Source organism: Phoenix dactylifera, chromosome 2 (genome assembly GCF_051530095.1).
Source record: "Phoenix dactylifera cultivar Ajwa chromosome 2, Ajwa_hap1_PhDact_Kaust_v1.1, whole genome shotgun sequence".
In the NCBI taxonomy this organism is placed as follows: Eukaryota; Viridiplantae; Streptophyta; class Magnoliopsida; order Arecales; family Arecaceae; genus Phoenix; species Phoenix dactylifera.
In genome coordinates, this window is record NC_143191.1 from 9,464,948 (window position 1) to 9,492,502 (window position 27,555).

The 27,555-nt window shown below is 35.7% G+C and overlaps 1 protein-coding gene across 6 annotated transcripts; it reads right to left on the minus strand.

The window, feature by feature from the left end:
- Positions 1–1,045: 1,045 nt before the first annotated feature.
- Positions 1,046–25,585, minus strand: LOC103720593 (uncharacterized). 6 transcript variants are annotated; one of them, XM_039132613.2, is made up of 8 exons: positions 25,325–25,585; positions 15,176–15,333; positions 14,844–14,959; positions 14,514–14,746; positions 14,178–14,436; positions 6,377–6,556; positions 1,522–1,677; positions 1,046–1,436 (listed from the first exon to the last, which is right to left on the minus strand). In XM_039132613.2, the coding sequence occupies exons 3-8, from the start codon at positions 14,844–14,846 to the stop codon at positions 1,260–1,262; spliced, it is 1,008 nt and encodes a 335-aa protein (XP_038988541.1). In that variant the 5' UTR covers positions 14,847–14,959; positions 15,176–15,333; positions 25,325–25,585; the 3' UTR covers positions 1,046–1,259. The 6 variants fall into 6 exon arrangements, with proteins under 6 accessions (XP_038988541.1, XP_038988551.1, XP_088571373.1 ...); XM_039132623.2 differs by having other exon boundaries at positions 15,203–15,333; positions 25,325–25,582; XM_088715247.1 differs by having other exon boundaries at positions 14,844–14,988; positions 25,325–25,563.
- Between the last annotated feature and the right edge of the window lie 1,970 nt (positions 25,586–27,555).

The following is a 27,555-nucleotide window of genomic DNA, read 5'->3' on the forward strand; positions in this document are numbered from 1 at the left end:
ATATACAAATAGCATTATCTAAGTTACTATTAAAATTAGTAGTGCATTGATCTGGTTTCCCATGAATCACTTCATGATAGATAAAGCTGATGTAGTTTATGCTACTATTATAACCATTGGAGACTGGACAAATAAACAAGCAGGTCTGTCTTTATGTTTTATTACCTAGAATGCACTATTATATCCAGATATGTTATTGGATGAATTTCACAGGAACTAAATGCAACTTCCAAAAAGTCCTGGTGTCGCAGGCTCTCTATTGTTGCTTCAAAATAACAACTAGAAACCTACTTATATACCAAAATTTGTATGAGGGGATATGAAATTCAAATGCAAACAAATTTGAAACCATAGCTACGAATATACCAAGCGAACTTGTTCAGGGAAAACAATTAGAATAAGCTCTCTTTAGCCGTGCCAAGTCATGTAGACACATATTTAGAAAAATAAATAAGTGTTCCATTATAAGAATGCATGTTTCTAGTCCTATCTTGGTACATCTACATTTTTGGATGTATGTTCATCTGCCAGAGTGCAATTGAAACAGAATTTTTGTAAACCAATTCTAGCCTCTTCAGAAGTTCAGATAATAAAACTGACTATAACTATTAAGATCTCATTCAAATTAGATATTCACGAACTCATATCTTAGATTGCCAAACTTTCTATCTAGCTGTGTGAGTACAGTTGACATAAGTGATCGCAACCTCTGGTAAATTTACCTTACGATCGCAACAGTCTTCTTGCAAAATAAAAGGAATAGAACTCTCCTAGATTATGATGTTCATGCTCTCAAACCATGAGTCCAAGGAATTCATCCGAAAATACATGGGTAACACTTTGGAGTTTGGACTGTCAACTGTTAGCCATGAAAGAAGGCCAAGATGGCACAACCAAAAGTCTCGGACCTCATAAACTCTGAAATTTATATTAATATTTCAAAAATATAACAGCCAACTTACGGTTCCTTTGCGTATCCTAGTTCACAGATGAAAGTGACAGTTGCATACTGTAGAAGTTGGCAAACAAGAAGCAAAGGCAAGTCTTTTGATAAAAGAATTTTGCAAAATTTTCTCACTTTAAAATATATCCACTGTGTTTTGTTTTATATGTGCTTTCATTCAATCTTATAGTACACAATGTTGTAACTTGTAACAGTTGGTAATATCGATCCACAAAAAAATAATATAGCTAACCCGATTAATTGTGACAAGTATTGGCTAACAGGAGGAGAAACCAGGATAGCAATTATGTGAACACTAACTATTATAATCAGTATAGTGAAGAAAACGCTCATACTTCGTTCCATTAAGCATTTTGAACACATTCTCCCAGTTCATGACTTGTGCTGATGGAGGTCTTGTGTGAATTTTAACTTGACGACTTACTAACTTTCTCTTAGGTACTCCTAGAAATTCTTGTACATGAGATAAATCCTGCATAGAGAAAGCAGTAAAACAAGGTTAGTTAAAAAGCAACAATGAAAGAAAATCTATTGTAGGCAGGTTGTTTCTAGCTTACATTATGCTTATTGATGATATCCTCATAATATAATATTATGTGCCTTGTACTGCTGAAAAGCTGCAAGCAATCTGTGATGGTCTTCTCAACATGGCCAAGGTTGGATAACAATAGTGCAATATTGATTGTGGGTTTAAATCGTGCAAGTATCTCAGCCTGAAATGTGCAGTTAAAGCATACACCAAAAAGTTAAGCGGTTAACAAGGTGGCTGGGAAAAGATATTTCACAAAACCCATGAGAAGATGATATGTCATATAAAATACACACCATATAAGGTCCTGAATGTAGGGGGAAAAAAATAAAAGACATCACAGTACCTTGAACACAAAACTAGTCCATCTGACCGATGATGAAAGCAAATAAATGGAAAGAACTTTTTATTTAATGCTGTTTTTTTAAGTGGGAAAATGCTTACATAAATATCACAAAATAGCATTCCCAATTTAACAGTTTTTTAACGCGAAAAGCTTCCTTGTACCTATGGTTCGGTCCAGGATAAATCGTTGTTTCGATCATTCTTATTCTACAATGATGATGTACGATAAACTCGTCCCTACAGGAAAAAATAGAAAAGACACTACCAGTAGCAGATAATTAAAAGTAATGAGATAGTAAAAGGTCAAAGGATGCAAGCAATTCATTTTCTTAACAAATGGATTAACTTTACAAATTTAAAAATGCTAAATTCTTAATTAGGAAAAAGAACAATACATAAATAAAATGAAAAGAACATAAAGCATGCTTTAATTTTTTCTTGAAGTCAGAGAGGCACACAACAATGGATCACAAGAAGGATTGACTTGATGATCCTGCAAATGTCATAGGAAGTACCCACTTCTCATCGACTTTTATTTGCTAGTTCAGTGCTTCCTCGAATTTATGACTGAGGTGTAGGTCTTCCATCTTTTACTTGGTCAATGAATCAGGATCTTCTATTATCATTTAGAAATCATGAAAAAAGAACATGGAAACAATTTTAAGAATATGAAAAAAGAAATCAAAACAAGCACATGAAAACGATACAACCAGATAAAGCCAATGCTAGCAAAAATTTAAGATAAATGCGATACTTGATCCAACATAAATTTTTAAGAAAACAACTCAAGAAGGAAAAAGAAGTATTCCAGCAGTCAATAAACTACATAAATTAGTAGTTCTTTAGCATGAAAAACTTACTGAGATCATAAAGAAGACATTTCGTTGCACAAATGAATTGTCCAATAGATGATGACATATGTGTAACACAATACTGAAACATGTTCAGAAAAGAGATATTCTGCAATCTAATAATAAAGCATAACAAAAACAACTATTTGTAAGATTGTGAAGCGAAGTATAACTTTTTAAAATCAAGAAAATATTATTTTCCTAGAAAAAATTTTTTGATTTTTGAGAATTAAGTTCTTTAGGAGTTTGTTTTAAAGAGAAGGCTCAAATATGGAAATCTGTATAATGACTCGGAGAGAAAAATGTAAATTCTACTAAACAAAATTAGGTGCTAGAATTGAAATCCCGGTGGGATGGGGGCTGTCCCAGACATCTTATCCCGTTCTAGTGAGATTACGGCATGTGGAACGAGTGTGGAACCCCGAAAGGCACTTCCATCCTCTATCCCGACCATCCCACCTTCATCCCGGATGGGTCATGTACTGATATGGCCATCCTAGTCAGGACATGCCTTCAGCCCCGTTTTTTCCGACGATGCTTCAGCTCGTTGACCGGAGGGAGGAGGAACAAAAGGGAGGTTAAGCCCTACCTTTTTTTTCTGATGATGGTCGTCTTTGGCTCAGCCACCGTCGCCGGGATGGAGGGAGGAAGACAGGTTTGTGGGGCTCCTTTTCTTCTTCTGTTTTTTCATCCCTATGAGCATGAGCTCAGCCAGTCACATGTTTACATTTTTCCCTTCCCAATGAGCACGCACGCAATAGTAGATGTGGAACGGGTTGTATCTTTTGCACGAAAGGATTCTACTTTCTTCGCGTGAAAGCATCATTGAATCACCACCCACATTTGGCTTGGACAATGGGTTGCATGGAGGTGTTGTAGCTGACGAAATTTTACTCGATGAATGAACTTGGACAAAAAATTCTATAGCAAAGTGCAATAGTTTGCAAGCAGGCTATGGACAACATTTTTGGATGGTACAGCTATGTATGGAGTAATATCAAGGATGCAAGACCAAGACTGTGGCATAAGTGCTTGTGGGTGGCTGGATAGCCAAAACCTGGTGGGCTTGGATGTGCACAGCCATCTGTGGCTCGTAGACCTACAGGACATGTTGGCTTGGCAGCTTCGCTTGTCGACATACAATATTAGAGGACAGTGGATAGATAATTGCCTGGGGGTAATAGTGCTGATGCAAAGATGTTTGAGACTGAGTAATACAAGCTTAAAAGGCAAGACCTTGAAATAGTATAGAGATGCTTAGTTGCAAAGCAGTCCTAGGGACAGCAATTGAGACACAGACATGAGCATAAGTGTTGCCATTGACTCATGGGTCAAGTTTCTTACAGGCACTTGGGGATGTTGCAGGAGGTAGGTTTGACAGGGTTGCCAGGCAAGAAAAATAAAGGTGCATGCTTGGTCATGCAGATGGAATATTGCACAGTGAAGGACTTGACTGGTCCAGACTTTCAGGTTGGGTCACTACATGGGGTGTGGATAAGGAGAAAACACTCACCCCATGACACATCAGCACCAGCTTCGATAAAAACCTATACATAGGCTTTCTTTTCTTCTTCATTAACAATGTTTTATGATGTATATTTGCTAATCAACTTGGCACCTCATTAGACTAAAGATGCATTGCAAGGAACGGAGAAAAACAAAAGAAACTATATACAAGTGGTTTTAGCAAGTGCTTCTCGATAATCACTTCATATACTCCTTTGCAACAAATCGAATGATAAAGAACACATTGAGCTAACATTTTGGAGGCTTCTACACCCGGTAGGGAAAACTCCAACTATGTATAATACTTCATACATGGCCAATCCAAGCCCGAATAAAGGAGAAGGGATGCAGTCGGTTGACACCTAGCATAAAACTATTGTCACATCCTATGGACATGAAAAAAAATGATTGAAACTAAGTTTTAGTTAAGTTGACTTGAGTTACACGCAGCAAGGAAGTCAATATGATTGTATGGCTTTTCAGACAATACCTTGTGAATGCTCTGAGTGATTTCACAACCTATTTTAAAGATGGTTCAATATTCTGATCGACTATGATAGCCACCCCTCAAGATCTGAATAAGTTTTGAGTCATGAGACATGATATCTACAGCAATCCCTAAACACTCCATCCCATGGGGAGAGGCAGGTCTTTCTAAACCATGGTTTGCCAAACCAGTCTTTACTGTCTAGTACCAAAGCTTATTGTATTGTACTGGTAAGGTACTAGTATCATGCAAGGGGCAAACCAGCCTATACTAGGTAACACTGACTGGTTTCACCTAGTTTCATGTTGTATTGATCGGCACTTGCCGATTTTGGGTAATATCACGGATGGGCATGAGAAGAGGGTCTCTCAATACCGGTACAATGAACCTTGTTCTAAACTCTAAAGTTCAACATCCTAAAAGTTGCCAAAGTCCCATCAAGTCCCTTTCCATCTCTGGATCTAGAAGATGCTAATACAAATAAAGGCTCCGAAGAACAACCTATCACAAGTAGATCGCCAAGCAATGTTATGTAACTATTTGATTATTGAATTATGTTTTAGCTACCATTACCAAGAAAAGTAAATAATATTTGATAAAACAAATTCATTTAACCACCAAATCATTTGAGCAACGATATTAGATCAAGGTAAATGACTACTACCAGCACCAAATCAAAGAGTCTTCATCATGGCAAGCTTAAATAGACTATGAATATTATGTCTGTATATTTCACTAAGTTATTCATAATCCTTTTTGTGTTATTATCATAATCTATATATTACTAAAGTCCATAGCTGTGGCAAATTGTTAACACAGCCATATTTTGAATACTTAATATAGGTGAAGGTCACACTTATACCTCTACACAGTGGATTGCTTAATGTATAGGTAACAACAAAAGTTCCCCTCACATGTGTCCAAAAATTGAATTCATGAACATCGACACAGTTTCTTGATATCTTGACCATGTGAAATAAAGCATCATGCAATATTATTAATAACAATCATGACAAAATTTATCCTACTACAACTCCATGAGAACAGTGCTCACTATACCTTCTCTTTGATGATATAATAAGAGGTAGATGTCTTCTTTGTCCTTGAGCCTGTCAAATCACAGACCTTCCAAAAGTATACCCCTAATAGCAATAGTGACACAAATTGCACCATTTTAAACTAATTATTCAGCACAAAGTGCCCATCTGTGGTGGAAAGGCAAGTTGACATACAACCCAAGAATGTTGAGGTGCAGGTACAAATAGAAATGGGAAGTTCATTACTTAACTCCAGTTATACTACTTTTTTATGCAAAACACCTCAAGGACCTAAGGAAATTAATTTTGAGGAGGTTACATGTGAATATGCCTTTTCGTCCACTATTTTTCTTTTTACTAAAACGTGAGAACTTATTCATAATATATATATTTCAAGGGTTTTTATATAAAATCAGTTTTGAATGCTAAGCTATGTGCTCATATAAATTCTGAAGTTTATAATATAGTATGATATCTTTGTACATATTAGGCCATGAGAGTTTTCTTTCATGAACTATTATCTCTCAAGCTTGCAAGAACATTTAGTGTGAAGATGGTAAATTATGGGATGAAAACATAAACACAAACAGCACAACAGTATGGATCGTATAATAACATCTTGTGTGTGTTTTTGTGGGTCTGGGGGGAGGGGGTGACCTCTTCCTTTGAATGGACATGTGACTTGTGAGTTCCATTTAACTGCTTTGCATGTCTGTCATAATCATTAGCTAGCACAGAGATGAGCCTACGCAGGAGATTCCTCCGGAAGAGAAATATCACAGAAACACCGTTTAAATTGAAGTAGTCAAGTATTTCTTTGGGATGTTGGAGAACTCCCTGTAATAAAAATGCAATAGATCATTAGAAAACAAATAATGTATGTATCAGATATTATGAGATAACATTTCTACATGATAATACTTAAATAAATAAAAAAACATGCATTATGCTTGGCCAACCACCCAAAACACGCTCAAGAAGTCAAAATCAAATATACAAATGAGGTTAATTTATGTAAGACGGGCATATAAAATACTTGAGCCTACAGAGTTTATTCTTCTTTTTACAACAAGTAATTCAAAGGTTTAATACAGATTGTGAAAATGAATAGGGAAATGTTCCATTCCCCAAAATAACAAGAAAAAGGTGAAAGGTCCATGAAGGCCGTTACCAAGGTGTACAATACCATACCAAACTAGATGGTACGGAGTATGGTACCATACTGATTTGGTATCGGTATGTAGTACAAAGGGTATATTGACACTCAGTACGCCAAACCGACCCCTGTACCAAACGTATCGACACAGTAACAGGATGGCACTGGTACGGGGCACGGTACCGAGATGGCGTACTTTGCCCATTAGTATTAAAATCTTAAGATCCATGATCTAGAACTTACATTCAGATCAAAAAGACCCCAAACGATCCAAAACTCAACCTTCGATCCGAATCAACTAATCATTAAACAAATCTGTATCATGGATCATAGAATCCCTTCGATCATAGAATCCCTCCCTGTGGTTCTAGTACATCACAATTCAGTACAGTATGGACCGGTACCGTACTGTACCGGTCGCTGACCAGGATGCATGTCGGTACTGCTTCTACAATCCTTGCTCTACAAGCCTTTATGCCTTTCCTATTCCTGTTGTTCCAATAGCTCTAGTGATAAAACTCTATAAAAAAACAATTCAAGATTCTCAAAAATTTTCATAACAAGTTATTTTGCAAACTTTACACCAAGATAATAAATTTCATAAATGAAGTTACAAGCAACTTTTACTGAATAACTCATGATTATTTAGAAATAGTTCATGAAATAACTGAATCATTTTTTTGAAATTTGCCTATTTATTGACATATTTCTTAAATGAGCATTCTCCATGGTTGCATAACTATAAATCCAAAATCTGTAATTATTATCAACACTCAATAACTGAGGGTTCTCTTAAAGAATGTATACAAACTATAATTTTTGTAATAAAGCAACTTATAATTTATTAAAAAAAACATACATATATATATATTATGCAAAATTGGAAATAAACTAGTTTGTTGAAGTGATATATGTTGTTAAACATCATTTTAGGTGACCTGCTTTAAAGACTAATTTATAGAACTTTGTTGGCAAAGTATTTGGGTTTTAGTAATGATTACGTATAATAGTATTCATGAAACTTTAAAATTTAAGAAGTATCTTAGTATTTGAAAGGTGAAATCATAGTCCGCCGAATCAGGCCGAACTACCTAATTCACCTCGTACTAAACCGAGCTAGGGCAGAATTGAGACAATTCAGCCCTATTTTCCGAAAACACCCCAGAATTGCTCTGAACCGAACAATTCACACTAGTTCAAACTAGTTCGCCCCCCTTCCTTTTTTAATAATAGTGAGACCTGAGAAGGCCTCTTGGGCCTTCCCGGGCCATCCTATTATTTCGGGTTCAACCCCCCCAATTTCATCAAAAACTCCGTGATTTCGACAATTGAAGGAGGATCCAACGCAAAACAAGGTAAGATAGCTCTCCCCTACCTCATTTCTTCCCTTTTTTAATATCAAAAAATGCCAAGAAAATTCCAAAATAAGGAAGATCATGCCACAATTTTCGATTTTAGCATGAATTTATGATACATTGTAGATCTATTGACGATCTAAAAAATAAGACTAAAATTTTTATTTTTTTAAATCTATAATTTTTAAAATTAAAAAATATATTTTTGGATAAAAATTTAAAAAAAATAAGATCCAAAAAATAACTGTAAAATTAGAAGCTTGTTTATGGGCATGCAAGCTACTTTCGACCTTAATTTGGTATCCATCTATTCAAGTTAAATACGATCATGTACATAGTAGTTTAAGCCCAAATTTTTGAAAAAAATAAAAAAATAAGTAACCTTTGATTCATGCCCACGGACTTAAAAAATATATGCAGCATTCATGGTAAGATAACCCTGCATGAATCGGAGCTCAAATTAATTTTCTAAAATTTTTATATTTAAAAATTATTTTTAAATTAAAATTATTAAAAATATATCATCAATATAAAAAATATAAATAATTGGTACTACGTATTACATAATTCAGAACTATTTTCTAAAATAAAAAATATTTTTTTCTGAAATTATAATATTTAAAACTATTTTTAAATTAAAAATTATTAAAAAATATAAATAACATAAAAATATAAAAATTAGTACTATGTATTTGATAAGTTAGAAGTATTTTCTAAAGTAGAAAATATACTTTTTCAGCATAACGAACTTTTACTATTTTTAAATAATTAATAAACTAATGTGCTTGATAAACCTACAAGAATTGATCCATCAAAGACTAAAAAAGACCTAGAGTGTGATATTATTTAGGACATAGGCAAATACTTATGGATCGGCACCACTGAAGGAGCAATTGGTACAATACAGAGTTCAAGGAAGGAGGAATAACCAGATTAAAGCAGCACCTAGTTGGTGGTTATACTGACGGCTCTATGTACCAAAAATACCCACAACAAGTCCAGCAGCTGATGAAAAGGCAATTTGCTAATTTCAGAACAGCAAAAAAGAGAAATGCCAAAAAGAAAGCGGAGTTGGACCATTAAGTGGCAAAACCACTTTTTTATCACTCCAAGGAGTCAGAGTAGACGCCTGCTCTAGATGACGAGGAGACACAGATCTAGACTGCCATTCAGACAAATCTAAATGATCGGTGGCAGCAGGATGAGATGGCCAATCATAGTGCTTGATTTAGGCCCTCACTACAAATCGAGCTTTGGTTCTGTGACCAAGGCAGATTTACAGTTCAGAAGCACCTTCTTAGTTAGAAAAGTCGTTCGTAGAGATAGTGGCCGTATTACATCTATGTTGAAGGCTTCTGGCAGTAGGAAGAAATCCTCCAGAGAATTCCATCAGGAGCCACCATCAATGATGTAGATCTGTATAACTTCTCCAGTAGAGATTCGAATAAGTAAAGGGTGACAGCATACTAAAGAAGGATAAGAAAAAAGATGTAGCAAGCAATTGGATCATGGTTCTACTTCAACCACATTCCAACGAAAGTAGCAAACAACACGAACTATAGGGCTGCCATTTCCTCCATATAGGCTTCTGGTTCGAATGCAGATCTTCCAGGACCGAAGGACATATATGGCGAGCTTCTTAACAACAAGAAGCTACAAAAGTAAATTGTCTTGTACCAGAAAAGGTGGCACATATATAGACTAACGATGATGTGTGATGATTGGACTGGTTCTATCAGACAGACCATCAACTTTTTGATATACTGTGATGCAAAGACTTTCTTCCAAAAGTCAGTTAATGCTTCCGATCAGGCGCACAACACCATGTACATTCTCAGAATGAGGAAGGAGATGATTGATCAAGTAGGAGCCCGCATGGATACAATTGTATATAGAAGACAGACACCTCAAGGTCACTCAGGAGGACACGATGCAGCTGCAAATAATCCCACACATAGAATAAGATCTATAGACGTATCAAATTTTGAGTCATATGCTGGATCCTATTATCTATAGCCACATGCAGCCTATGACCTATACGAATATGAATATGGTGGTTCTGAGGCATCGTCTTCCAGTAGATACTATCTAATGCAGTCTGAAGCACCTTATGGGTTGGATTTTGTGGCTAGCATGTTCGGATAGGTCTTTCTGAAGCCGTATTATCAGCCAAAAAATACCTCTCAAAACCAGAGCTTCAGTCAGAGATCAAAGATTGGTTATAACACAGAGCACGCTCTTTATAGGATGAGCGTATAGAATTACAACACCGCTTGGTTAGAAGGATTGGTTGTTGTGCCTCTGAGTATGATAATGATCAAGATATCTACAAAAGATATCGCCAGTCAACAAGATTCTAGATATTGGTACACATGTTGTACTTTAAATACATATGATTGATTATATCATTTTATATTTTGTATCTTACTAATTGATTTTAAAATATTTAATATTGCTTCTCATAGCATGCAAAACTAGGATCACTAGTTTTTTTCTTTACATTTTTAACTTGGCCTGATACTAACGCAAAAACCTGGAGGCAGCAAATCCAATGACACAAATTTACCAGATTTTTTTGCCTCTCCAAGATAGCATTGTTTCAAAGCAATGCCACATTGAGGTAGAAAAATCACTCCAAAATATCAAGAATCATCATTTAGGGTGTACCGCAGTGACAAAAATATCAAAAAAAATATCAAGAAACATCATATTACACTTAAAATCATTCAAAAAACCAAAAAAAATTGATTACTATTCATTAAAGCTTAAAAAACTAAAAAAAAATATGGCATGCTGATTCAGAACCGAAACACCATAGTGCACCATGTGTCAATATGGTACTAGTTGCCGATTGGTACAAGTCTTGGTACCGATTCAGCTAACCTTCGATAAAATTTTGACTTAGAGCCAAAATTCAAATTTGGAAAATCAACTATTTATCCTTGTGAAATTTGAAGTTTTAAGAATTAATTGAATTTGAATGGCAATTAATTCCTTATTTATATGTAATATCTTAAGTAAATTTCAATTACTTAAACTAGAGCCCCCGGCACATGCAATGCAGGTGCAAGTGCTAGTGCCTCCCTTTTTCGAAAAGGATAATAACATAGGCTTTAGAGTAGCATGCGCTAGACTCCCAGCCATGGTTCATCATACCGGCCCGAATCGGACGGTACAGGTGTATCATACCACACCGATTCTAATACATGTGCTAAATTGCTAGGCTTTCCCATTATATATAGAGTAGATAATATTACATGTAAATAAGGCTATCTATTTGTTAATACATTTCTACAGCAGTCTGTGTATTGAATACTTAGATCTTGTCAACTTAGTCTATCTATTTATTAACCTAGCACCCACTTATGCAACTAACCTAGTTATATGGCCTAAGAAAGCCGACCTACTTAGGCAACCCACTTAGTAAGTGACTTGACCTCGTGGGCACCACCTGCTTAACCAACTGTAAATAAAGGCAAGGAGGATTAGCTAAAGGAGGGGAAAGAAGGCTAGGCTTTCCCATTATATATAGAGTAGATACTATTACATGTAAATAAGGCTATCTATTTGTTAATACATTTCTACAGCAGTCTGTGTATTGAACACCTAGATCCAGCCAACTTAGTCTATCTGTTTATCAACCTAGCACCCACTTATGCAACTAACCTAGTTATATGACCTAAGGAAGCCAACCTACTTAGGCAACCCACTTAGTAAATGACTTGACCTCATGGGCACCACCTGCTTAACCAACTGTAAATAAAGGCAAGGAGGATTAGCTAAAGGAGGGGAAAGAAGAAAGGAGAGAAGAAGAAGAAGCATAAAGGGAACTTGGCTAGGTTTTTTGGGATTTCATTGGATTTAAACGATAAGTGACTTCTACATCTTAGATTTCAGCGTTGTATTTTTGAATCCTACAGCCGATCATACATTTATATTTTCCTTTTGAAAATTCTGAAACTATAGTCTTCTCAAAGCTGTCTTTTTTATGAGTACTTGTATCAATCATCATAACTTCGATTTAGACTTTATGTACTTGACCTTGAAGTTAATTTTAAGCCTAGAATAGTCTTTAGAACGTTAAATATCCCCGGCAGTTTTCGAAGATCATGGTTTCTTTTCTGGTTTCCAAAGTATATATTTATTTGGAACTTTGTGTTATTTTCAAAGTTTAAGCCACAAAATTATACCTAAAACCTAGGTTACTTTTCAAACTCTAGTATCTAGAATTCAATATCAACTTGGAAACATTTTTGAAACCCATGTGTTGTGCAAAAATTTTTGATTTATTCTTCTTTGGGAATTCGGTACTATATTAATTTGAAGCTTTGTTTTGGTTTTATTATGGAAACTACGGACTCCTATGAAATTTTGAATTGATGTTTTCAGAGTTGTTTGTATGTGTTATGACCTGAAATTCATTCTTTTTTTGAATTCCTAGATCAATTTGCTTTCATTGGAGCATATAATGTTCTGTAAGGCATTTGTGAAGTTTCACAATTGAAAATATACTAAACATGTAAGACATATGTGGACACCTAGCCAACTTGTATATTCAATCTCATTCGAATTATCAATAAGGATTTCTTCAAACCTCTTAGGTGGTATATGTGGCCTTATTCAAATTATCAATGAGGATATGTCACCCTTGGTCAAGCAATATATGAGGACCTCAATCACTTAATGTGGCCTCATCCAGTAAACTGGTAAATATTTTATGTGGCCTCGTGTGCGGCAAGAATTTTTGTGGGCTTGAGGTATAAGTGAAACTTTCTAAGGTAATACAAAACTATGTGAAACACAAGAATTTCAAAATACCAACTGTTCTTTGGCCCTTTATTTTGAACAAGTATTCAGCTTATGATTTTGTGAATTAATTGAACCCTTTTCAGTACCATATATCTTTGCTTTTGAGATTTCTCTATAACATAATTTCAGTGAATTTCCATTTGAGCTTTCCAATGATAACTTGATCATGTGTTTTGTTTTAATGTCATTTGTTTTGTAAGCGATGCTTGAACTCCTTGACCATGGTAGAAGTTTACTTGCTGATCTCTGCAGCTCGTATCATCTTTCCAAGGTAGAAGTTCACTTGATGATCTCTGTGGCTCGTATCATCTTTTACACAAAGTGATTGGTGAGAGGCATAGTAGATCTATTTAAAGAGACACTCTTGACATTTTGAAGTTCCGCTTAGATTTAGCGGTTATTGAAGTGGTGTTTGGCAATGTCTTAGTCCATGCTTAGTTGCTTGTATCTTTTAGGTTATACTATTGCATATAAAAGATTTTATTTTGGTTTGTAGGTAGATATTTATCTTCAAGTTATCGATCATAGTTCATTCTTTGTTATGCTCTTTCGATGATATGGTTTCTTAGAGAATGGTAAATATTTATATCAGCTTTTGTCACACCCCAAGATTCAAGTAGGTTCAGATTTCAGCATTTGACAATTGCTGGAAAGTTTAGTCTCCGAAAAAAAATATAGGCAAAGTCTTCAAGAAATTACCTGACAGAAATAAAACCACACTACACCTCCATGTAAAAGGTTCTGGTTTTGGACATGCATTTAAGTTCATATCAGTCATGTTTAGCATACCTTCAGGCAAGGGTTTCTAACCATGTTGGCCAAATACATTATGAATATAGAAAAGAAAATGAATCACTAATCACTAAGATAGCCAAAAGGCTTTGGATGCCACCTAGCTCCCTGCCTGCAACCTACTCTTGTTAAAAGAAGGATATGTGATTCAAATGATAGGAGAGGATTTGACTAAATTGTTACTGAGATCATTTAACAACAAACATCAATACCTTCAAAAAAACAATTAATCAAATCTGTTTCCTGGCATATCATGCAACATTTGTTAAACACAATTAAAGATGTTATACTCTAAACTCTAAAGAGCATGAAACATGGAAAGATAAGTGAAGAGTAAGATTCAGACCTGATTCAGCATCCATTTAAATCCAACTGCAGCCACACATTCATTTTTTGCAGCACTACTAAACCAGTCTAAGGCATAAACAGTATCTATTGTCCTCAGGATAGATGAGACATTATCTCGTCTTTCCCTAATAGAAAAGATCTCCCCATTTGAACTGATGTTGGGATGGCTGTTTAGCAAAGTTTCAAACCATCCACTTCCAGATCTTTGCATAGATAAAATAACAAAGAACCGGACAGGAGTGCATGAGCATTCTCCCCTGTTCAACCAGCAGCATGGATTAGAAAATGCAAACATAAAGATAATATAAAGCACGAAAACAATGGAAATAAGTACCTGTTATAAGTTTTTGGCTGTGGAAAATGCACAAAAGGGATCTCCTCAGGTGAAAGGTCATGAATTTCACAATGACTTTCTGCCTTCTCAGCTGCAAATAGTGTCGTTCTTTCTACAGTTATCTGATTCATACAGATATAGCAGATATATACACCAAATATTGTAACAAAGAGGACAAGAGCCACCCTTAGTGGAAGTGGTGACCACTTTGAAGTTTTAAACAAATTTCCATTCTGCAAGTGTGTCATTGGCAATAAGATTAAGATAGTAGAAGTAATGATGAAAACTTGCATCAGAAAACCACCAGTTAGTAGCAGTTCAACTTCATACCATGTTTTTTTGTCTCCGACCAAGGAGGAACAATTACATCATCCAGCTGCTCATCCTCTGTTTTTAGGAAATCCATCAACATCCACGATGCTCTTCTCGAAATTCATCAGCAGACTCTGTAGATGCATTATATACATGACCAAGGCTGGACTGACGTGTTATACAAGTAATAAGAATAATTTTGAGGAACAGTATACTCAAATTTAATGCTAATAATAAGTGGAGGATAGACACCCATTAAAAAAATGGTCTAAATTTTAGTCTATCAGAACCAAGTATTAGAAAACAATCGCATTTAGTTAAAGGGCAGCCTCAACTTCAGAAAGCCATACTAGATGGTTAGCAGTTCATCTTTGTACCACGTTCTTCTGGGACCAAGGAGGAATAATTATGTCACCCAGCTTCTAGTCCTCCGTTCTATAGGCAACCCATCAACTTCTATGATGCTCTTCTCAAAATTCATCAGTATAGGCTTTATAGAAGCATTGTACTGCACAACCAGGGCAGGGCTGACGCATTAGACCAGTAATGAGAATAATTTTGAGGAACAATGTATTTAAAGAATAATGTTAATAATGAGCATGGGCAAAATACTCATCAAAACAAACTTGTATCCAATTTGAGTATATCAAAACCAGGTATTAATAAATAATCACATTTTATTTGAAGGATAGCCTCAAATTTAATAATATGTACTAGTAAATAGATAACCAACACCACAATAAGTCAAGAGGAAGATGTGACTATTAACACACAAAGTATAGAAATGCAATTGATAAAATCTATATTGCAGATGATTATGTTTTTAACTAATGAGGTCCAACGACCTAAGACCTCACCCAAAAAGGCAAGACGTAAGGCATTATTTGGGTTCCCTATATAAGTACCCAAAATCTTCCTAGAGCATAATCGATGTGGGACTAAATATATGCTCTCACGAGTCCTCAAATACTCCCCTTATTTAAGGCTTGGTATCTTCACTAGGCTAAGGACCCAAATCTAATTAGAAACACCATGATCGGCCCATGGCCAGCTCCAAAAGGGTCCATACTGCAATATCTCCTAGTCCGCATGGGCCATGAGCTGGATCCATTTTGATACCATCTATAACAATCCGGGACCCACCCACAAAAACTAGCTGAATAGTATGAGTCGGGTTCCTTGACCCAGTATAAATATCCAAGATCTCTCCAGTGCATAGTTGATGTGGGACTAAACACACACTTGCACGGGTGTAAACCTATATGGTTGTTGAGAATCTAACATAAAAAGTTGAATGAATAAGTAGGGGTACTAGGTTGAGCCAGACTAAGGCCCTATTTGGCAAAACTTTTGGAGAGCCAAAAAGCACTTTCTGGTCCTCTAAAAGCATATTTTTAATGGTATAGTAATGTTCGGTAAAAAACCTGAAAGCAATTTTGGCTTTGCTAGAAAGCTGAGGGTGACAATTTTGTTGCCTGGTGTTAATTATCTGAAGAAGAAAAGGTGCAGCAAGCTAAGGCAGAATTAAAGAGAGCTACAAAGATGTGAAGGAAATGGGTTCAGCAAGCAAATCAGAAAATTGGTACAAATATAGTAGAGGATAAGATGAAAACTACCCTGCATAGAAGATTCTGACTAACGAACGACCAGAAAAGCTTAGTTGTTTGTGAAGTTTCTAATTTATAGATGCATTATGCTGCATAACCAGGCAGGGCTAATGCATTATACCAGTAATGAGAATAATTTTGAGGAACAACGTATTTAAAAAATAATGCTAATAATGAGCATAGGCAAAATACTCATCAAAACAAACTTCTATCCAATTTGAGTATATCAAAACCAAGTATTAATAAATAATGACATTTTATTTAAGAATAGCCTCAAATTTAATAATAGAAACTAGTAAATACATCAACACAATAATTCAAGAGAAAGTTGTGACTACTAACATACAAAGTATAGAAATGCAATTGATAAAAACTAAACTGTAGATGATTATATTTTTAACTAATGAAGTCCAATGGCCTAAGACATCACCCAAAAAGGCAAGACATAAGGTGTTATTTGAGTTCCTTGATCCTATATAAGTACCCAAAGTCTCTCCAATGCATAATCGATGTAGGACGAAACACATGCTCTCACGAGTCCTCAAATAATCCCCTGGTTTAAGCCTTGGCCTTTTGACTGGGCTAAGGATCTAAATCTACTTAGAAACACCATGATCGGCCCAAGGCCAGCCCCAAAAGGATCCATAATGGAGTATCCCCTAATCCACATGGGCCATGGGCCATGGCTGATGTCCACTTTGATACCATCTGTAACAACCCAAGACCTCACCCATAAAGACTAACTGAAAGGTATGAGTTGAATTCCTTGACCCTGTATAGGTAACCAAGATCTTTCCGGTGCATAATTGATACGTGACTAAACAAGCACTTACACGTGTTCTCACGTGAAGATGCTTGTGGAGAATCTATCATAGAAAGTTGAATGAAAAAGGAAGGTGGGCTCGGTTGAGCTAGACTAAGGCCCTCTTTGGCAAAGCTTTTAGAGAGCTAGAAAGCACTTTCTGGTCCTCCAAAAGTATTTTTGAATGGTATAGTAGTGTTTGGTAAAAAATTTGGAAGCTATTTTGGCTTTGCCAGAAAATTGGGAGGACAATTTTTTGCCAGGTGTTAATTATCTAAAGAAGAAAAGGTGTAGCATGCTAAGGCAGAATTAAAGAGAGTTGCAACGATGTGATAGAAATGGGTTCAGCAAGCAAATCAGAAAAGCGGTACAAATGTAATGAAAACTACCATGCAAAGAAGATTCTGACTAACGGACGACCAGAAAAACTTATTTGTGAAGTTTCACTAGCTTCATCAAGGGGGTGATAATATAAAATCTAAATAAGTCAAGGTTGTAAGACGATGATAATGAAAAATCTAAATAAATCAAGGTTGTAAAGCTGCCTAAGCAACCCTAGGCAATGGTCCCCTTAAATACGTACATAAAATGCCTACTTGATTAGACAAGCACCTAGCGTTAAAAACCCCTCAAGATTAATGAAATTAGTAAAACCATCTTTTATGATCAAATTATCAATAATATATGATTCTCAATAGGAAACATATAGAAAACACATCATATTCATAAATGGTAAGGTCAATAACTATTTAAGCTATGCAATAATGTAAACTTCAGCTTAACTACTTAAGTTTTCCTTACATAATTTTTTTATTAGATGATTTTGAGTATCTAAAGCTTTCGAACAACACAACATGATCCGGCATCGATAAAATATCTTAGAAAACCCATCACAAACTCCAAAAAGAGAACTAGTGAACAAAATAAAGTCATGTAGATAAGAAATGCATGTCCATAAAGATAGTCAAATAGATGATAAAACACAGAGAGAAACATGCAATCCAAGATTCATTTAACACACTTAAAGATAATAATACTAAATACAGTTGGAAATTTAGAGTGCTTAACAATTTTAAAAACAGGCACCTTCCTAGTACAAAGAGCAGCATTAGGCAACTAGGTGCCAACATTGGTGTTTGGGCAATTGCTCAAACTTAAGACCAAGAAAGCATCAAGCACCTAGGTAGTGTGGCCACCCTTGTGCCTAGGTGGCCAGTTGTGACAACCTAGAAATAAGTATACAGAGTTCTTTGATTATACATCCATTTGACGTTTACAAAGCTGAAGAAGTGGAATCAAAATATCGAGCAGGACTTAGAACAATGATACATTACGATGTGGCTGGTTTTAGGCACTCTATATTTGAAGAAATGAAAGAAGTAACCTCACAAAAGAGAAGCTGTGAAGGACATTTAGTATGTGTCAATCTACTCTAGAGGTTCCTAATAGCACTAGTGAGAGCAATGTGGCAACCATCTAATTTTCAAAAGACAAGTTCAAGATATGCAATGTGGAGAGCAATGCTTGACCTACCCATCAGGAGACTATTATTTTAGGGAAAGGCTAGAGCATGAGGCAAAATAAAGGCACAGCACTTGCCGCTATTCTTATCTGATGCAGCAGTCCCAAGAAACAAACGATGAAAGACAGTGATTGGCAATTGTTCCCCCTCTCGTTGTTCTTGAAAAAAATACAGTCGATGATCCAGATCGAAATGGCCCCAAATGATTCAGATATTATCCTTTGCATCGACATCAATTAAAATCATTAGAGCTAGATCTGTATTATGGACCATACAATCCCTTAAAACATTGTCCACGTACTAAAACATGAGGCAGTCCATTTTCTATAATTTATTTGAATATTTGGCTGTCCAAAAATTACTTATTTATCAGAAATAAGATAAAAACACATAAATGTAACTTATTGGGATTTTTGACTTTTAAAAAGTGAAGAGAGAAATTTTGTTATTCATGGAGTCAAAAACAAAGGCAAAAGGCCATATATTTGCAACCCTTTGCAATCTGATTTCTTTTTTCCTTCCCATATATCCTACCTAAAAGGATAATTAAATTGATATATAAATATCTTGGATCACTAGAAAATGATGTTTCTTTCTGTGGACAAGTGCCTATGATAGTGAAACCAAGGTCCGCACTTGGTGTTAGATTGCGTACTAGTAGGAGACCAATATAGTACAGTACAATACCGGTGTCAAACTATACTAAACAGTACCATACACCAGAAAAATAGAGTTTTTTATTTTTTAGTTTTCAAGATTTTAAGCTTCCTCTATTTAATTTTGAGTGGAAAATAAAATCTTATGAGTTCATTTTTGATATTTTAATGTAATATACTTTAATTTTTTTAAGTTACACATCTAAAGAATGGTGCCACTATATAATACATTTTAAATAAACTAAGTGTAACATTGAAAACATAAAATACTTATATTAAAAAATTGAAAATGCAACATACATGCATCTATTCAATTCCAAGTCAAGTAATGATGCCCCTTATATACATCTAGGTCACTTTCAAGGTTGGGCCCTAGGACTTGTTTGACCCCAGTCTTGGTATTGTGCCCATCCAAGATCTTGGTAGCCTATATATACAAAATAGCCATGCTGATACTATTACTCTATCCCGCACAGTCTCAAAAATACAAAAAGGATTCAGCAATATCTAATCCATAGTTTGACAAAGACTGGCAAGAATGATACCCATTAGAATATGAAGATTCAAATGGCATGTATCCATGCATGTATCCATATGAGTCATAACCCAGCATAGAAGGATATGATCTGGTATAGGATGATCCTAAGCAGTGGAGGGATTCCAATAGTCTGGGATTCATACTCGAACCACCACCTCATCAGCCATATTGGTATCGTATCCACCACCTCTAGGTCCCTTCCTTCTTCATGTTATGCTGTCCTCTCTAGCCCTATACCCATGGTCCCTATCCTACGTCACATACTCAAAGTAGGCCTCATCAATGAATGGAGTAAGCAAAAGCAACTGTGTACCACCCCCTTCCTGTCTACAACCTCCACCCTGACCACCAAACCCATCATCGCCTGATCGTCTTAAAGAGTCACTGTGAACTAGCTCCTCATTTACTCTCTTCAATGGTTCTTCCTTCTTTTCCCTTTTTGCTTTGTTTAAGTGGACGTCCAAAGCACCATTTTCTTACCCTTGCTCGATCAAGCTCTCTGACTCTCCTAATTGGCTCGAAGAGGTAGACTACCCTAACTGATTCCGCCTCCCTAACTGGCATGACATTAATTTTTGAAACCAAACATCTTTATTTTTTTCTATTAACTTTTTATCCAAACTATATTTTTGTTAACTAAAAATAAAATAAGCATAAAAAAATGAAAAAAGCTATATCCTTATGTAAATCTGACTAAGATCTATGACATATCATGAAATCGTGCCAAAATACAAAATTTTGGCATAATTTTTCCATATTTTTTAATTTTTACTCATTTATGGGGTGTAATAGAAAAAGAAAAAAGGAAAAGGCAATTACTTGGATTAGACCTCCTGCTCGCCCTTCTACTCTCTCTCTCTCTCTTTCTCCTCTTGCCCTAAAATGAAGGGGGGAAAGCATGTCAAACCCTTTCTCCCTCAATAATTAAGGCCCCAAACCGATAAAGGGCCCCTGTCAGGTCGAACCACTCGAAACCGAGTAGCTCCAAGCGGTTTGGTCCAGTAAAAACCCATTCGCACCGGTTTAGGCACAAACTTGTATCAAGACCAGAAACCATCCAGGTTCGTAGTTGGTATGGTACGGAACCAACCAAAGCATATGGTTCAATCCGATGCTCTATATCTTAGGTGAAACTATATTTTGTATCTGATGCCTTTACAATTTGACTCATCCATTCAATTTTAACAAATATTTCATATTTTAAAAATTTATGAACATAATTGGAAAGAATCTCTCACCCCATGATTCAGTCCATTACCCAATCCAATGTAACCTCCTTTAAAATTTATAACCCAACCTCAAACCTAATGAAATTACTTTCTTCATCATAACAAGATATGGCATTGTTTCTAGTAGTTGATTTTTGGAGTTCCTTAAACTTAGTCTTTAGTCAATTTGCTTAGAAGTGGCAATTAAAAATGGATTAAGGTAATCATGTCATATCTGCCTTCTTGATTGAGAGGAATCAATGCAAGCAAGATAAAATATAACTAAGTCATGGTGAATTCTAGGAGATTTTGGGCTGCAAGAAAGTCATTAATTGGTTGTTTTTTTTTAAGGGTTTAGAGTTGATTTTGTAAGGATTCTAAGGGGGGTTATTTATCAATGAGTTTAGATGATACAAGAGCTAAGAGTTTGAATGGCAAGTTTTCTCTTTCGTAGTGCTTCACCAAGTTTTAAGTAGTCAAGCCATACCATGTGCTACACTTTAGTCATTAGGCCCAATGAACAACCTAGCGGTGCTAATAAAGGAAAAAAGAGAGAATGGAAGGGCATCCTTGCCTCCCTCTCTCCCGTTGGACCTCCTCCTGTGCTTCCCATGCTGCCCTTCTCTTCCTCATCTATCTCAAGCGGTTGGCCTCTATTAGGGGCACTTAAAGAAACATGAAGGAGTTTAATGATTTCCTTTGAATAGAGAGTTACTTTTGTAATTCCAAGACCATTCTTACGCATTAAAATATTGTTATCCTCCTTTCTTAACTCTCCATGTTACTCTCAATCTCCTCTTTAGTCTGGTCGAAGATTAACCATTTAAGATTGTAGAGCCGATCTTTCAGTCTTTTCTTCCCATGTCCAAATTGTTTTCAGCTCTCAACCTATCTAATTCAGATCTTGGGAAAAAAAACAAAAATCAAATCTGAAATTGTTTATTATTATATTCCTAGATTGCAATCAACAACACATTCTTGGGTTGTTGATTAAGATGGTTAGCAAATTTACCTAAGGATAAGTAACTTGAATGAGTTACTGGTCACAGACAAAAAACGAGTTGACCCTTTTTATATTTTCAGAACTTCCATTTTGGTATTCTTTTAAGAGTGGGTTTTAGAATTCTATTTCAAGTAGAATTGTGTGAGAGTCTCCTACTTTAGGTATATAATGGGATGAGTAAGCCATTATGTCATTAGGACTCGATTGTTGGTTGTTTAGTGTATCTTTCTATGTAGAATATTGTGAGATTTTTGAATTTCCATTTTAGGAAAGTTTTTGAAGATTGATTAGTTAGCTACTGAGAGTCCTAACTTACATGCAAAACAAGTGCTAGAAAATTATAGAAGGGCTTGCTATGGCTGGCTCAAAATGTATTTCACATGAAATTATTGAAGGAATGAGAGATTTCTGATTGCTGCAGTTCGGTCCCTTCTAAACCTCCTTCTCCTCTATTTGTTCCTTCTCTATTCTATTGTCTCTTCCTCTTGTAATCTAATATCAATTCTTTATTTGATTTTCTTCATTAGCTTTCTCCTATGTCATATGTTTTCTTTTTGGGAAGAAATTAATCTACATGCACTGTTTGCTGGATTTCACTATAGGTGAACTACAAGCTCTCCTATCTACCCCGATAACAAATAGAACATTGTTACTCTTTCCCAACACCAAAACCTTATGGCAGGTCTATTTGAATTTTTGTCTGATTATAACAGGCAAAACAATTCCCTCTTCTGTCCTATTTCATAAAACCATTCAACAATCTAAGTATTTTTCCTAGGACATTCCACACATATTCACACCATCCCAATTGGTCCCACAACAGTGGTATGAGACTCGACAATATCAAATTCACATATGAGTATTTCATCTTAGACTATTCTAGAATAAGGTTTATAGTCAAGCGTCGGATCTTTGAAAGGGCATATGGTTTAAATATTGCACCACTAATGCTTAAGCTCAACAGCTATAAGTCACTATGTTAGCATTCCATACGTAAATACTACCCCAGATAGCAAGCATTACAAGAACATGTGAGAAACATCAGAAAGAAAATGCATGCTATATCAAGTTAAGCAAGCCTTCTTTTTTCCTCCCTAAGTTGCAATCAAATTTCAGACTTGAAAAATAAGTGCAGATCTAGTCCAAAATCTGATTGGCACCACTTTGCTCTGCAAAGTTACCACATATGTCTACCTTTCCTTTCTATATCTCTCTTCATTTTCCATTTTTATTTAAAACTCCAGTTTTGTATATCCTCTGATTTCCACTTCACATTTATATTTTATTGTTTCCTTCTATCATTTTCCTTTGTCCATTTCCCTTTTCTTCTTTTCCTTCTTCTTCCTGTTTTTGGTCCTTATCAACATCTTTTTAGTCTTTTGTTCCCTCTACTCTTCCTTTTTGCTTCTCATTTTCTTTCTCCCCTAGATCCTCTTTCTCTTCCATTTTTAGTTGTGAGGGATGAAGATTTAAACTTACGTGTGAGGAAAGCACTTGGTAAATGATGTGTTGAATTAAATCAAATAATTTAAAATTTGAAAACCAAATATTTGACTTGGTCAACGACCAAGTGGCAAGCATCCACGCAAAAGCAAGAGAGTAAACATGAAAAGATCCCCAAAGGAAGCAGGCCATGACAAGTGTCATACATCCATGCACAAGAGAAAGCATGGAAAGGCCCTCCGAAGAAGGAAGGAAGCATGGGCGGCCAAGATGCAACATGCCGCAAGATCAAAGGAGCACAAGAAGACACGTCATCAATCCGCGGAAGGAGAGAGTGCTTCTTTTGACGCGCCTGAGCCTATATAAAGGGCTCTAGGGATCATTTCAAACACGATGAAAAATTTTTCTTCTCCCTATTCCAAGAGCCTATATAAAAAGGGCTCTAAGGATCATTGGGGAGAAAAGAAATAAAAAAAAAAATTCTTCTCCTCATAATTTTTCTAAGTTTCTTTTGAGCTATCTGCAAGTGTGAACGTGCTCTTCTTTCTTCCCTGGAGACGCACTGACGGGGAAGACGTGGTTCTGTACTGGATCGTCGTATCTCTAAAAGATCTATGCCTGCAGACCCGTGCGTGGGAGGCATAAACTTTTATGAAACAACGCATCAGCGTGCTTCAATCCACAGGCCATCCTCTCTCTCTCTCTTTCTTCATTTTATTATTCTATTGTCAAGTTAATTATTTGCTAGTTTATTCTTCTTATTTACGATTTTTGAATATTAGAAATATTTAATTATTGATTTATCAATTATATTTGTGCATCTAGGCTAACATGATGATGGGCCTATATTTTGTTCCCAGACCTTTGGGTAAAGCCTATTCTGCACTCAGTGACCTTAGGTTTCTTCACATTCATTCTCAAAACAGCAGGGGGAAAAAATGCTTAAAAAATTCAAGGAGCTTGACATTAGGGAACAGAACCAAAATATTCTCTATGCATAATGGTGTTTGACCTTCAAAATCAATCTAATATTTCAAGATTCTTATACATTTCAATGATTTCTACTCGCTATCAGATTTCTATGATAATTACTAATACTAAACTAGTAAGCAATTAGCTTAACTGACATTATCCTCTCTTACATAAAAACCATAATTTCCTCTACAGGGGTAGTTTATCACATGCAAAAAAAATTTAATGCTACAGCTATACAAGATTGTTCCTTGACAATCCGAAATCTCGCCATCAAAAATTGAAATAATCGTAAAACCACAGAGACAGCGAGAAATGTAGTGTGTCCGAACTGTCATTGCATAGTAATGAGTGCCTTGATATGAACAAGGAGGCATCAGCAATGAAAACCTAACTCACATTATAAATGAACTCCAACCAAAAATTCAAGCAACTCCAGGAAGTACAATAAGTCGATGGCAAGACAAAGCAAGAATCAGGTAGAATTAGAGAAGATAGTGAAAATATCTACACTTAAACTCTCGAGATGGTAAAACTGCGGATTAATACCATTTGCGAGAAATAAATTTAAACGGGAACCAGGATTGTCAGGAAAAGAATAACAAGAGCAATACATGTCAACTCTCCTAAACAAACAGTTCAAACATTTTCCAACCAGTCATTCCAACCCCTCGTGAGCTTCGCCTAAACCTCACGAAAGAACTTCGCGAAAAAGAACAAAGACTCGATCTACATGAAAAGGGATTACCTGATCCCAATCAAACGAGCATTCACCATTATTCTAGCTTAGAAAGATACAGATCTAAGTGTGGAGTAGCAGAGAGGACAGAAGATGCCGTTGATCCAAGAGAGAACCGATTGGGAGCGGAAGGAACGACAGGGCACCAAAATCTTCACTATTTTTCTGTTTTGGTACGACCTGTTCTTAGCGTTCCCCTTGCTTTTGAAATCCAGATGAGGGGCTTCCGGAAAGGACAAGCCGTGGACTGTCTAAAAAGCTAACCCTGCCAGGCTTTTGCTGACGGCCCGATAAGGCCCGTTTAGTTCGGCTGGATAGCTTCGGAGCGGTGATATTTGGGTTCGTTTGGTTGAATCTGGGAGCGTCTCTCGATCAGGCGGCATAGTGACCGATCCGGTGCTCTTCCTGTGGTAGGAGAAATTTTTATTTTTTTACATAAATATCCTTCCAAAATTGATATTTACATGTATATCCTCATAAAACTCTATTATTGTACAAATGTCCATAATATAACGGTTGTTCTAATGGTGTTAAAAAAAATCATATTTATATTAATTAAGAATAAAATAAAATTTTAAAATTACGCTATTGTTCCTATTTTCTTCTTCTGCTATCGGAATCGTGATCTATTTGCATATCTACCCATTAAGGATATTTTAGTTATTTTGATTTGAAACCGTTAATTTTTTAACGTCATTAGATAGCATGGGTATGCATGCGAAAACAAAAATAAGAAAAATGGTAGAATGGTAAAATAAGTATTTTACGAAGGTATACGTGCAAATATTAATTTGAAAAGGTATTCATGCAAAATCCGATATTTATGAGGATATTCATGCAAAAAATTCTTTTATTTTTGTTGATTTATATGTGAAATTTTACTGTAACATATGTAGAGCCTCTTTCTAGAAAATTAATCCAATTGATTGAGGGCAAATATAAAGACAATTAAAGCAACTTAGGACGAAGTCATATTGAGATTCAATGAATTTAGATTAGGATACTTAATTCACTTATATTTGTGCGTCTGAGTGAGCCATATGGTTGCTTGTTTAACTTGAACCAATTTATGGTTCCCCCGTGACATCGTGGATTAGATAGCGGTAATCCAACATGAGATATGATTGAATTGGCAAATGACAACTCGGCACATGTTTGAGTTTGTTTGCAGGGTCAAGTCATCCGACCACAACTGAAGTTCTATAAAATTCCAGTGCAACGCGTCCAAACCTCACCCATATTACCGCAATAAAGTATTGATTCAGCTGAACATAAATTTTACTAAAATCAAGTCAATGCTCTAGATCCTGCTATAGTAAGAAGAATATTTAGGAGTTGGGTTCAGTGCAACTTTGTATACTTGGTGTTGTTCGAAGTGGGGTATGCTCTAAAAGCTATTTACATATTTAATATCAAGAGTAGGTGAGAAATCCTCGCTATATTTTATCCACACAATTATATACACCATGCGATATGTGTCACATATATTCTATGAGGATTTATCCAACTGGATAGGATTTACATAGAGGATTGGAGAGATCTTGATACTTAAAACTTGCTCACAGCTATACTTGATGTTAACATCGTACCTATAATATTGTCGAGTCAAATAGTGATGGCATGGAGCTCCTACTACGCAAAGGACAGACATTTTATTAATATCTAGATTTGTCATCACACTGAGCGGTCAACACAAACAGCCCATCTCACAAAAACACTAGAAGGGATAAATATGCAAACCATGTGCACAAGCTTGCAAGTAATCTTGTCATGAAGGACAGGCCACCTTGCTATATTCAAAGATCAGTAACTTTGTAGCCATACATATGGATTGATCATGACATTCGAGACTATACCTATCGTGCCCTCGACCCGAGATCGCGAGTCAAGGGTCACTATATTCAGCGTTCTAAATTTATTTCGAAGCAAAAATTGTTTTCTCATATTCAGCGTTCTAAATCGTAAAATACATAAAATCATACGACATCGAAATTAATCAAATATAATCCATATCGAAATCACTACATTCAATTAAGAGTCATGCAATATTCTAGAAAGAGGCAAATAAAACAATAAAACACCATACTTCAAGTTTATAAATCAAGAATAATTTGATTTAAAAAATATTTTGTGAGGTACCCGTTGCTTAGAGGCCGTGCGAGAATCATGCCAAGTCCAAACAATGCGTCGAACGTCCAAGTTGTCATATAGCTTTGTTATTGTTAAAGCCTTGATATTGT